Genomic DNA, 14,056 nt, shown 5'->3' on the forward strand with positions numbered 1-14,056 from the left:
ACGTTTCGAGAGGGTTGGTATTTGTCGTGCTGATGGGATTGATTGTGAAACCTGGAAGAAGGGTCGCGCCCCTGGAAAGAGTCCGTCGAAAGGGGTTGGTTTCGGTTCGGTGTCGTTGAAGAAGGTCAGGGTGGTCGGGATTCACCGATTCAAAGGGGTGCCGATGTTTGTCAGCTCGGTGGTAGTATCGTGAAATCCGCGAGGAGGGTGTTTTCGAGTAGCACGGGAGGCGAAGGGTTCGTCGAAAGAGGGCTGGGATCTCGCTCCGAGTAATTGGAAAAGGTCAGGGCACTCGTGCTCCTCTTCGAAGGGGTCGCTACTACGTCGAAAAGAAACAACGATTTTCGTCGAAGAAACCGACGCGTATCCCGCGATATCTGAACGTGTTGGTTGACGTTGAACGCGTGTCGGTCGTTGAATAGTGGCGCAGCGGTCTGTACGTGTGCCGGTTGCACACAGGTGCAGCGCGATGCATTTTTCCGCGCGGTGCAGCGTGATGCCGCATCACGTGTCTAGAATGTTACTTTCACTTCGCGCTGCGTGCGGCTGCACCGACGACCGAGGATCGTTTCAAGCGCGATCCGTTTTGCAATCGCGCGTTATAAATCCGTAGATCAGTTTCCTTCCATCTCCTAGTCGCTTCGTTGGGAGGACTGCTCGCGAGGCGAACGTCGACGGCAGCTTCGGGCCAGAAACACGGTGAGAACGATCGAAGAGAAGCGAACCCGCAGACACAGGCCTCGTACACGTTCCGCTTTTATTATTCCCTTTCGGGTAGCTCGCACTCGCGCTTAGAAAACTCGCGTCTACAGCTCCGGTGCAAGGGGCTTCGTACTCTGCGAGAGCAGGAACATAAAGCGTTTTATGGGTCTGTCTGGCGCGCGAGCACGGGTCGTGTAAGGCCTTTAGCCCCATCTCCGTCCACGGGGTTCTATTTGCCGCCAGGACTCCGGCTCCGGGGTCCTTGCGTCCATCCAGCTCGCTTCGATCCAGAGCGAAACGCGCAACCTCTGCTAGCCGAACACTGCTCCTCTCGCTCCGTCCTCCTCGGTGTCCATAAACGCGGGGAAGTCGCTATAAATCAGACCGTTTGTCGAGGAACGAACGCGTTCGCGGTTCGTTAGAAAATTACTGCGCTCCCTGGACGCAGAGGTGGCCCGTTTCAGCCTATGATGAACTAACCGGAAGCTCTGGACTGTATTCGATGGATGACTGGTCAAGCTCGAGGCGAACGAGCAAACTCCTCCTTTTGGGACTTTTACGAGTCCCTTTGGTGTTCTCGATTGAGCTTCTCCGCTAAGCTACGAATTAAGGAGGATTTCGATACTGTTTCGCGGAAGATGACTCGCTGAAATGGACATTGTCCGCGTTAAACGCACCGTCGAATGGGAGACGAGTCAAAGAGTGAAATTACTTCTGCGAGTCAACGTTGCGTAGGAACGTACGTAAGAGAAACTTCTGTTGGTCTGCAAACGGGAATGTGTTCTCATTGTCGGTCGATGTTACGCGCAATGTTGCATCTCGAACATCTCGCCTCGTACTACGAATACATTTTACCATTGGAGAATCAACCTAGACGAAATTCTCTTTATCGCGGATTCCGCGCAGTTTTTAGCTCGCAGACGAACGCGTGCTCGAAAATGCAACTGTAGGCTATTCTCTCTCGCCTCGCCAGTCGTCTCTGTCCTTCTTTTTCTGCCAGTTCTCCTCTTCCTAGTCCAAGGTGGAGGAGGTTGTTGCACCCTCCTCGAGCATTGTGCATGCGTGCGCGAGGGTGCCTAGCCCCCTCATCCTGTACTCTGTATGCAACCCGTTTCTCCTCTCCTCTGGTGCCACGACACAACTTCGTGGAAAGGCATCATAGCGGAAGAATTCAGGATTATCGATCGGTCTATCCGAGACCCGCGATCCTCGCTTCTTTCGAGCGAACGTTGATCGATTTTCATCGGCGCGATCGTCGATGCGGTGGAACCCGAGCGCGTTTTCCGATTAACCTCTTCGAATACGATGAATACGATTCATCGCCGATCTTCGTGTTATTAAAACACAGCGAATATTTGGCTACTTCGCCGATGCGTGAAATATTCCAACGCGTAAGTAAGTAATCGAGTAACCAATTGCTCCATTCCGCGCGTGAATGGTCTGGACACGATACGCATTAAGGTCTCGTAGAGCCGCATAAAATATGCGACGCGCATAACCGAGCATCAGTAGGAAGTCCTCGTCGCGAGTCTTCGTCCGTTTCTTTCGCCGGTTGCATTCTTCGGTCGCGGGCGTACGAGTCGCGATTAGGATCGGTGTCGGTGACCCGTCATCGACTCGATCGGTCTCTTAATTAACCCGCGTCAGAATCCAACACCGCATCCGACCGATTCGAACGATGAAAACCATGACGCGAGGGACAGGGGGATCGTTACGCTCGCAAGTTCCACGATTCCTATATTTCAACGTTCCTCTCGGCGCGAGCACGCTTTTTACACCCCCCGGGAACGACCATACGCCCCCTGTAAATACCTGGCACCGTTTCGCGGAACAACAACCAGCATTCCCGGCACAGATTCCTGGCGAGCGCGGTGAAAATTCCTCCAACGGAAAGCCAAGGAAGTTTCTAGCGGCAAACTTCGCGATTATGCTTGTCAGTTGCGGAGAAAGAACGAGGAGAGAGAAAAAAAGAACACCACCCGTTGGAAGGGGATAGAAAGACGCTACGGGACCAACGACCTCGCATTGGGTCGCGGCCTTGACATCGTTCCGAAGAAACCTCCCGGTACGACACGCTGCTAATCGCTGACAACCAGCCTAGACCACGTGTGCACGTCGCTCGCATAAGCTGCAGACTCATTGGCGAGGTTCGCCGAACTCCTGTCTACCGAGACTTACCGTTGCAATTGCAGATTATATCTCCGCGCTCGGGGATGCAGCGGAACGCGATGCGACTCTCGAAGCAGACATCTCTAGCCCAACATTTAAATGTAATTCCGCGTCTAACGTTCTCTCGGTCATCCTACCTCCGCGTTTAAAAGTCCTGACACTCGTCCTACTCCTGTCTCTACGGGCTAAAATCTTAGCGATCGTCTCAATCCCACGCGTAAGTCTAAACGGTTACCCCGTTTAAAAGCATGTCTCACACGATTTCCCTGCTAACGCTTTAGACAAATTGAACACTTTACCTCCAGCGTTTAAGCATCCCCAAACTTTTGACTGGTCGAATGGTTACTTCCCGCTGGTGACATTTTGTCTATTTCTGGCTAGCATACGCGGTCCTTACCTGAAAATAAAAAATGAACGGAATTAATAGGACGAAACATGGTAATCCTGAATCGATCCCTAACGCTATCCCTGAATACGCGGTGGAGCGGTACGGTGTCCCGGGACGTTCACCCAGGATAGAAAACCGTGGTGCGTTGGACGCGCGTGAGTTACGCGCTACGCTGTATGAAATTCATCTTTACGGGCGCGATAAACCGGCTCCCCGGAGAGATCGGCCGGCGATTCCAGATAAACATCGTTGGCGCGAGCCTATTCCGTGCATAAATCGACGCCAAAACGGTCACGCGTTCGACACAAATTATCCTGTTCGCGGTACACGTGATACGCGAGTCACGGTTCTCTCCCGCAGAGGGAAACGCGTTAATGCCTCGATTTCCCAATCTCCGTCGCCTGGACGGCGGTAAAGGCTATCGAGAGGCATAGCCGGTGACTCATTGCCGGTTATCACGAAACCGCTGCTCGCGCCAATGATCCATTGTTAGGTTCAACGCACTCGCCCGTTGTTTTCGCGAGGCTGTAAACAGCGCGAGCGTGGCGAATGGAAGTTTCTTTCTCCTCGTTCCTTGGGAAACGCCGGCAGCGCGCCGTGATCGATGGCGACTGGTCTCCTTCCTCCCGTACCCTGGTTTTCTCGCGTGCTACCGATATCGCGCGCGTTTTTGCACCTCGCGACTTTTTCATCGCGAGCCTGGTCGTGCCTTGGCGTTAACAGGTATCCGATACCAGCGATCATTGGGACGAGATTTACGAGTTTCGTTGGGCTACTGACCACGTTTCTGGGTTGAAGGACCTGAATCACCGAGGCTACCGTAGTTGTTTCAAATATCGCGGTTCGATTCGTTCGGAACGCGTACTCGAAGGTGCAGCGACGACAGAGTTTTCTCTCGAGTTATTTCCACCTGGTGGAGTTTAACGCGATACCGTTCGAGGCGTACGCTCCCTAAAAATAGCAGCACGACCGAAACTCCTCGTGTGGGGTCGAGCGAATGTCAAAGCCCTGACATCAGCCCCAAACGACACCAGAAAAGGCAGAAACAACCACGAGCTACGCGACACCGTCGATTTCTCGTCAAAACTCACCGTTTCGCTTTCGCTGCTGCGTTATTTCCAAATACTCGCAGGTCTCCGACGTCGCGAGGTCGAGAAGGGACACGGGACCCTCCCGGTTGCAACGAATCGACTTGTTGGTTTCCCTCTCGTTTTCACCGGGCGTTCGAGCACGAAGGGCTGCGTTACGGTACGTGACACGGGAATCACGTTACACCCGTATAGCACACGTAGCGGGCTGTTAACGATCACGGTTAAACGAACCAACTACGTGACGGAATCACGAGCCACGCGAGTACCGAGTCACGAGCGAGCCTGTATCGCTCGCGCGTACAACGCGGATCCTTTTGTTGGCCCGCTGGCGATATCGCCCCTGAACCGCCCGGCGAAAACCGCTCGTTAGCGTTTTCCCGAGGGTAGTTGCAAGCGTGGATTAGAAAGGTTTGCTACAATTCGACGACGCGGGAACCAGTTCTGCCGGGAAGCTCGAAAGACGATGATACACGTGACCGCAGTTCGATGCAGGGCTACGTATGTATGAGGATTCCTTGGCCTTGATCGCGATGCGTTTCTTTGCGGAAGTCGTACGACCGAACCGTCTCATTGGTGGATTTGGTTGATTATCGAACGGTCTCGGTCACTTTCTCCGAAGAAGTCGTACGACCGAGCGGATGCGTAGGCATTGACGGCAAATCGCGAATTCGAGGCACGTATCAAGTCGAATTAATTGGTCCGCGATCGACAGTTACACGAGCAATTGTCACCAGAGATTCTAGATTTGCGAACTGGTTCGCAATGCATTGCACTCGTACGACTTGTAATTGAACAAATTACTGTCACGCGGATTGCAACCGCACGATTTGCTACCCGGCGCGTTAGTGTCGCAGGAATTTCGGTCGTGCGAGTCGCGATTGCGTAAGTTTTTATCGCGCAAATCGCGATAGCGAGCGTCACAGCTGCGCGCTAGCTACGGTAGCGCGAATCGTTCTCCGAAGAATTCCAGTCGCGCGAGCACTCGTTCGGAGGCTCGAAATGCAGTCACACGAATTCCTACGACGACGGTTGCCTGGGTTTCACGTGGAAGAATCACGGTTACGTAAGCCTCGAACCTTTAATTTCTACACGCGAGAATTGCACAAAGTTACGGTACGGCCGCGAGAATTGCACTTCGCGAGTGTCGCGACTCTTCCACTCGAAGATTTCAGCAACGATCGCGAGTTACGGTTGCGGATGAAAACGTGCGTTCACCGTAGCTTTCATTGGTTCGATCTCGAGAATGGACAATGTTTTCCGAGCGCAGTCTAAATAAATAGGACGGCGATACTCGACGGGTTAGAAATCGCATGCAAACGTTTCCGCGAGTTCCTCTCGTGTGTAAGAAACAAACGAACACGCTCTTTGCATAATTAGAAATTTTAAATCAACATCTCACACCTGTCTCTCGTGTTACGAAGACCGGAAAACCTCTCGTTTTCTATTCTTCGTCTGTCACGCCTCCGTACGTATAGGTTGCGATCACTTTTTACTTCTGCGACATCGGTTTCGCGGTTAAACTCGCGCGCGTAACATCAACCCCTCGACGCTTCGGCTGTCGAGGATCCGTTCGAGCGATGCTCCACGAATCCTCCGTTCCTGTAACGAGGAAAAAGAAAAACGCCGATCGATATTTACTCAGGACAACGGAACCGAGAATCGACCCTCGGGTCGAGCTATCACCGGGTCGCGATTCAAGCGTGGCCCGTGTGTTCCTTCGAGCAGGCTCGCTGAACATTGCCAAGGGGTGTCGAATGCGCATTGGCCGGTTAAAATGTGGGGCAGTGCTGCGATTCGTCCTTGGTATTCGTGCGGTTGAGTCGCAACTGGCCATGCGTCCCTTCAAACCGCTGAACGATATACCGGGTGATTCGTGCGGTCGCCAGTTCCATTTTCGAACGTGCGTCGGTTGAATTTTTGTTAAATTCATAAATTGCGCGAATTCGAAAACTAAAATTGCATTTTAGACGAAGTTCGTGGTAGTTCGCCACAGATCGCAGAGGCAGGTGGAATATCAAAATTTACGTGTCGCCGCTGGAGAGGCATGGCCTAGAATACGACAGCTTTCCGATTAACTTTCTTGATAATTAACCGAACGGTAACTCGTTAAAGTTACATCTTAGCCGGATATAGATGCTTCCTTGGATAGGATAGGTGAATATAAATGCGACGATGATGACCCGATGCAGGTAGAATGTCCGTACGATTTATGAGCTGATGCAACCGAGGTGTGGTCCCGTGTATCAGTAATTTTCTGCACACTTTCCTCGCCGCGACGTCTTGAAAATCGTCATGGATTCTCGAACCCGAACCGTGCTTGGTATAAATTGCGTTTTCAGCCCGTTACCCCTAATTCCCTCGATCGTAGACGCGAGCGTCGCGTAGACGACGCCGATCCTAGAAGGGGTGGTTTCGAACGCGTAAAAAAGGAAAAAAGATAGACAAAGATAGGGACAGAATGGGAATCGACGAAGATGGTGGAAGGCGTCGAGGAGCGCGTTCGAAAATCGGATGACGGGCGGTTGCAGGAGTTGATTTATCGGTCGACCCGGCGAAAAAGAGCGAGGTACCGGTAGGCACGCGTATCAGCATCTGGGAGCCGGTGAATAGAGGCCAGCCAGCCGTGTATTTTCTGTACGCGTGTTGCGACGCGTTTTTACGTATATACGACGGGAGGTATGTGGCCAGTCGGCTCTCTCGCCAGCCACCAGATAGATAGATAGCACGCGGAGAGATTGTATCTGGGAGTTCAGAGACCCCGTGGACTTCTTGCGCCACACCGCCTCGTATATAATACATTCACGAGTGATAAGCTGGCACGCGGACGACGCGTCTCGCGTTATATCACCAGCCAATAATAACGCTGATCGCTCGAGCGTGCTGCGAACGACCAACTGCCGCCCGCTTAGCCGCGCCGCACAATGTAACCATTGTAATTGCTCGCCGTGATACGCGCCACGGGAAATTTAATAACTCGGAGTTCGTCAGACCGGGACAGAGTCCCCGAAACGTGCTCGAAATTTAAACACTCGATTCGTCGATACTCCGAACGCGGAGGCGATTCGTCGCTGAGAAAAAGTAGCGCGTTTCGGAGTGAAACACGACGGAATCGGTGTGAAAATTAGGGGATGTTCCGCTCCGCGCTTCTCAAATATTCGTTAGACGCCGTTGCTCGAAAGATCGCCACCGGTATCTCGTGCGTCCCATTGAAATTAAAACGACGGCTAGGTCGACCGGTGCCCGACGTGCCTCGGTGTATCGATATTTTTAGCGACGTTCCAGACTGAATTGGAAGCTGAGACAGCAGGGGAGGAAGCGTTTAAAAGCGCTCCATGGAGGAAATTACGCGCGGCGGGGGCAGACTCGAAACGACCAAGGGAGGTTGAGAGGACTGTCGGTAAAGATTTATTCTTACAATTACCGATAATGAAACGTAATGCCGGGACAAGGTGCTCGCTGAGAGGGACGAGGAGGGTCGGTGCTCGGCCACGGAAGAAGGGTCTTTTAAATTTTCGCGGGGTCGTCAGGCTCTCCGGAAGCTCGGGAAAGTTGGATCGGATCGCGAAACCGCATCGCACGATCCTGTGTCGCTTTAGCTCCTTTGTTTTCTAATGTTTTCAGAGCTCTGATACCAGGACGTGTCTATATCTTACGAAATCGATCTAATATCGTATCGCATCGATGGGCGGATCTGACAGCGCGGAGGCGGAGCTCTAAGGTGAAGCCGAGCGATGAAGACAGCATCCTGTGACCTTGAGCGGTCAATAGCTACCGCCACGACTACAACAAGCCTATCCTTCCTTTTCAATTTCCTTTGCGACGGAATAATCTCATCCCCATGGCAGTTGAACAACTTCTCGCGCAAAGTATGAGCCGAGTACGAGCAAACTTCTCAAGTATGAAATCTATGGACAAACTGCGATAAGAGAACGAATAAATGTTTAATTATGTGGTTACATAGATGAGATCGGTATTGCAAAACGTCTACTTGATACAAAACGAAAGTGGGGCAGATATGCGAATGCGAAACGAGAGCAATTCGAGAGCTTCGACGCACGAAATAACTTTTCATCTTATTCAAACTTGGACTGTTTGCTCGCGACTTTGTCGTTTCGACTCGCATAGAGATCGTCTTATCAGGAGTTAGATACAGTCTGTCCTAAGTATATTTAGAAACCGTTGAATCTTTTCAAATGGCTTTATCGGTGTCGCTCTTTGTTATTTGTTCGGGGGGGGGTGTCGGTGGGGATTCGACTTCGGCAAATATATCGATAGCACCAGACTGTTGTACCGAAGACTGGTACAAACAGCGATAGTCTCGATGTTTGGCTAATTAGGCGATTTAGGAACGTTTCGTACACGAAGAGTAATTCAATTGGCGGTGCTCGAACAGGAATTAAACGGAGGATTTTAATTATCCGGTGTGGTTTCGACGGTTCCCAAGCGTTTTTTCTCCCCAAAGCTACGCGCATTTACGGTAATCCGTTCGAGGATGCACGTGTGCGGGTGAGCACGAGGTTTAATCATGGAGGATCAGTCAGATCAGCTGGTGGGAAGGCGTAACCAGCACGCTAATCCAATTGGGGGAAGTGCAACGGGAGGGTAACGTATAGGTACGATGAGAGTTAATCACCGAGGATGAAATTATGATTTCTCGGTGGCAGGGGAAGAATTTAGAACGGCATACGACAGTTGTGGAGCCATTGGGAACCTACGAATTAATTATCGAGGAGGAGTTTCGCGAATCTATCTCTTCCTATGTTTGCAAGCCGGACTAAGCATCAAGGTAAAATTCTAACAAAAACTGCAACGCTTTCACGTTTCTCCGTACTCGCTCGCCCCACCTCGTTCTTAATTCCACGTGAATCCGGCGAAAACGAGACTTTAAAGAGTTAAAGTTCAATTAACGTTAAACGCGGGGATCGATCAAGGGTGGCAGGGTTGAGGACGTCTGGCAGGGTTGAGAGCTGCTGGCGCAGGCCAGGGTGGCAGAGAGTGAAAGAAGAAGGCTGGAAGAGGGAGGATTGGCGGCGGGGGCCGGATGGAGGGAGGACTGGCCGTCGAGGGATGGCGAGAGGTTCAGGTGGAGGGGTCGATGGTGGCGGAGAAAGGTCGGTGACCCCCGGGGTCGATATCCGCGCTGCGACCGACCAACCTAACATCCACCCCAGACTCCCTGCCTCCGCCAGCTGATCTACCTGATCTCCCCGATTAAATTGCGCGCTGGTATATATGTGTACGTTTTTTCTTTCCAGCGACCGCGCGCCACGTCCTTGTCCACGACTAAATCGAGCCACGTGTCTCCGATGACATTTGGCCGGCCTGCTCGTTTCTCGTTGATATCGTTTTTCCGTACCTTTTCGGGCTTTTCGAAAGGGTTTTCGGACTAAAAATGCAAATTGGCGATGACGTAACACGGGAACCGCGGACCGATGCATTGGAGACGTGGTCCGATAACAAAGTACTTCTGCGATTCGTTCTTTTTATAATATACCTAAACGAAACTCGTTAAAGATCCATTTTTGAGTATATTTATTTCCATGGGTAGAATAAACGAATGCAAATGCGAAGACGGTCCAATAAGTCAAGGGGCGTGGTCACATGCGTTAGAGGCGTGGCTCGATAAAAGACTAGCTTCCCGACGGTCTTCCGGAAATATTATAATAAAATTATAATTCGTAACAGCATTTTAAGTGGCCTCCTGATGACTTCACGGATCTTCGGAAAAAATGTACGTACAACAGTCCGATGGCCTGGAAGGCGTTACAATAGCCTGATGCGTTAACTCATCGAATTGCTTTTCTTCGAATCTAGATAAATTCACGGATAAAACGGATAATTCCAGACGTAAGGAGCACGACCCGACGCAGGTTTGTCATGTCAAATTTGTGTATTCATGCTTGAAAAGCGTGGCCTGATAAAACACTACCAGTCTTGTTCATTTCTTTGCGACCGCGATGGAAACAAGTTGGGAAGAGTGGGAAGTAATTAATCGCGAAGATAAATCTTTACGCGAACATTCTCCAACTTTCTACGGATTTTTTCCTTTTGCGAAAAATCCTGTAGTTTCAAACCGAAGAGAGAAATAAATAAAACCAGGGGAAGAAGAATAACAACGGTTCAACGATTGCCACACTTTCTCCAGCATCGAAACCCTATCGACCACTCGGAATGCATACTTGTAGCAAACTAAAAGTACAAAACTTCACTGTTAACGGTGAAATCAACAACCGAACGAGCTCGATCGTTCGATTCGCGATCGTAAAAATATCCACTAGCCTATTTCCCAATGTCGATCGTCGTGCGTAACTTAGTTTTAGCTGAATTTCTACATACCTGAAGCCAACTAACGCACATTTTCAAATCCGCAATTAAATACCGGCCATCCTGTTATTCTCGTAAATTATGTCCGATCTGAGCCAGCGTTCGTTGCAAGCATTTCCAAAGCAGCATTATCCAAACCACTCGACGCAACGCGGAGAAAGGATTTAGAACAGATCCGTCCACGATCCGACACGTGTGTCCAAGAGCTTCCCCCACCGTGATCGCGCTAGGATGCGCGTTCCACAGCGGCGCACACGTCTCGATCTGCCCTGCTCTACGCTCTGCGGTATACTGACGTCTTTCTCTCTCGACTATGGCGCGTAGAGGGGGAAGAACAAGTCGTGCGAGGAGCTCCAACCGTGAACAGGCCCGATTTGGAGCCTCGATTCGTAAATACAAATAGACACGGCGCATCGTCGTAGTCCTGGTTCTTTGTCCTTTTAGCAGTTTCCAATTTCGTGCCGCAATATCTGTACTCTATGTATGAGTCATAAGTTGAGCAAGACAACAGCAGGAAAGAGATATTACTTTTCATCGTTAAAAAAGCACCGATACGAGGTGCCTCTGAAGTCTATTTTTAATACTCGTGACAACCGTATCAGCTATTACAATGCACATTATCGGGTGAATAAGTAACGAGGTTAACGAACTAACGTGCAATGATTTCTAATGTGCAATTTTTAATATGCAACGGACAGATTTCAAGAACTATGGCAATAGAATTCACCGCGTGCTACGAAAATTACAAGCTCTCGAATAAATTTCCAACAGGCTTTGCTTTACTTCGTGTTTCTCGTTGCTCGACCGCTCCGATATTCAAATAGTCAATGATGCCAGCGGAGAAAAGTTTGAGAAGTAAGTCCGACCCTCGCGTTAATCGAGTCCGACCGCGAAACGTCGCATCGCGGAGGCCGGATTCGGCGATAACCGTTTCGTTTAGCTTTCGTAACAGTGTCCCGCGTACCGTTTGGCAAGTGGATACGCGAGCTCGTAAAACTTTATAGCGCGATGCGAGCTTTCAAAAGATGTGAACCCAGTAAATGAAACGGACACGCCCTGGCAACGATTTCGCTTTTACGTATTTCGCCGACGGCTACGCTATTAGCACTTAAACGCGAGCCAGGAGCGTGTTTGGGACGAGTTCTCGTAAGCATTAGCAAACTGCTATCCTAACGAGTGGCGAAACAATCCCCGCAGCTCCGTTTGCCGTAAACCGACTTCTTAAAATTCGACTGACCGGTAGTTTGCCTTTCGTTGGCTCCTCGTCGCGGGACGGGACCTGCGTTCGCGGTCGAGGTCGGACGAGTAACTTCGGGGGTGTAACTACCCCGAACATCCTAAAGCGCCGGCCGATATTTGACGATGTTAAACAGGGGAACGTCGGGTCCCCCGACGAACTCGAGCGTATTTAAAATTGCGAGAAATGACCGAGTTCGGGACAGACGCCGACAGGTAATTAAAATACGCCATCGTAGGCGGCTGGTAATATTATCGAACGCATGTAAATTGAAACGCGATATCAGTTAGAGATACTGTCTGCGATGCATATGCATTCTCGTTACAGCTGCATTACGGTTGATTCAATTTTACGATACGCCGGTTGCGCAACAAATCAGCGCCGCTCGAAAATCGAAGATACCGCGGTTTTTGCTGTAGCCGGGTGGGTTGAACGGGAACGACTCGACGAAAAGTCTCGTTGTCGGCCCTAGGGTAAAACGCTGGCTGCCTCGATCGTTCCATTCACGAGGATACAGCTGCTCGGCGTCGGCGTTTTTCCTGAATCACTCGCCGATACAACTAACAACAAAAGAGCCGCCCGCGGCGTTAAGTGGTGCACCCTATATATTAGCATGTAAATATATGTAAATACTAGAGGTGCGCGCGTTTTAAAGGAGAGCCAGAGTCGCCGTCGCGCCGACTGGGCCTCTCGTTCGGTCGAGTCGTGTTACGTAATTGCTCGTTGCACTGCAACCGTGGCAAACGTGAGAAACATTGAGACGTTTCGTAACGAGCTTAACCTCTAATAAGCCGCGAATTTCTCGCGTGTTATCTCCCCACTTCTCGATGGCTACGAAATCGGCGTTCCCTTTCCGCCGCACGAGACTATCTCGTGCTAGTTGCGAGATATTTTAATCGGCCGGTCGAGGAACGATTCGCCAGAACGGTCGTTTAACCGCGCAGCTGCGCGCGCAACCGCGAGTGTTGGACGCGCGCAATTACAACGCTGACCGCGAACGAAAATTTCTCGATGACTCTCGAATATCACGAGTCCTCGACTGCTCGAAACATCGCGACAAGTCCCCCATAGACTTTCGGCGGTTCCGAATCGGTTCGCTCGCACAAGAGAGCGGGTACCGAACACCGACGATATCGTTTCGTGATTCGCAGCGGGCTGCAACGCGAGATAATCCAAAGGTTCGCGTGAGAACCAGCGTCCAAAAGCTAGCCACGGCCCCCCTCGATAATAACATGGCCGCAATCGTGCAACATTACCGGCAAATACGGTAATTTACCGAAAGCCAGTCTCCGCCGGATGACCACAACAATGTGGTTAGCCGTCCAAAAAAGTTGCCCCGAAACCGTGCACGTCGCTTCGAGCTGCTCTCCGCCAGTCAATCGTCCCAGCCGCGCACTCTTTGACAGCCGACGCTTAAAACCGACTACCACTTCCACTCCCACGGTTCCTAATTATTGTTTCACCCGTTCCCCTCGACGATTCATCGACGTACCGTGACCGTTCCCAGCTTTTAAATTCGCCAGAACGACGTGAATTGGGACTTGGGGATTCGTGGAAAGTCGGGGTGTGTCAATCTTCTCCAAAGTTTCTCCCGAGTTTCTCTCTTCGTGTTACGCCGATGATTGACGGTGCTGTCAGTTTTTGTGGTCAGCGCGAACAACGGTTGTGTCCTTTATGTCGCGAATCGAGGGGATCTCGAAATTATACGTACCGCGGCGGATGCGGAAATTGGTGGCGATGTTTCGTTCGTGTTACGTCACGTGCACGACGACGCGGTGGCTGTTTTCGGCAATTTTGGGTCAGAGTAACTGTTTCCTGCGGTGTTCCGGAACGGGGTTCCAGTCCCATCGTTCAAAGGGGAGCCGGACCGCCTCTCCGTTCGAGTCCTCCGATTCTTCCTAGCTATCCTACAACGCGGACACGCATATTCCCTGGCGGAGGATACTTCTCATTTCGGGTCTGTGCGAGGGAGCCTCGACGCTAGAAGCATGGGAGAGGGTCGACTCGGACACGGCGCGGTGCTATAGACGTCGGGACGCTATCCGGTCGATACAGGCAACCAGACTAGGAAGTAAACCCGGGCATCAACCTCTGCCTACCACCCATCACCCTTCTCTGCAACCTCGGCGGACGCCGGGAGGAACC

At 51.2% G+C, this 14,056-nt stretch overlaps 1 protein-coding gene across 2 annotated transcripts in view; it reads right to left on the reverse strand.

Annotated features, from left to right (window-relative positions):
- The window catches only part of LOC128881066 (uncharacterized), a 110,673-nt gene that overhangs the window by 44,275 nt on the left and 52,342 nt on the right, over window positions 1–14,056 (reverse strand). Inside the window, exon 1 of one of the 2 annotated variants that reach the window (XM_054131746.1) lies at window positions 3,171–3,261. The exons of the other annotated variant lie outside the window; for it this stretch is intronic. Within the exon in view, the coding sequence (XP_053987721.1) occupies window positions 3,171–3,187 (17 nt within the window). The 5' untranslated portion in view covers window positions 3,188–3,261. Of the gene's footprint in view, window positions 1–3,170; window positions 3,262–14,056 lie in introns of those variants that run through there. 2 annotated transcript variants of the gene reach the window in all.

Source organism: Hylaeus volcanicus, chromosome 8, assembly GCF_026283585.1.
Source record: "Hylaeus volcanicus isolate JK05 chromosome 8, UHH_iyHylVolc1.0_haploid, whole genome shotgun sequence".
Taxonomy (NCBI): Eukaryota; Metazoa; Arthropoda; class Insecta; order Hymenoptera; family Colletidae; genus Hylaeus; species Hylaeus volcanicus.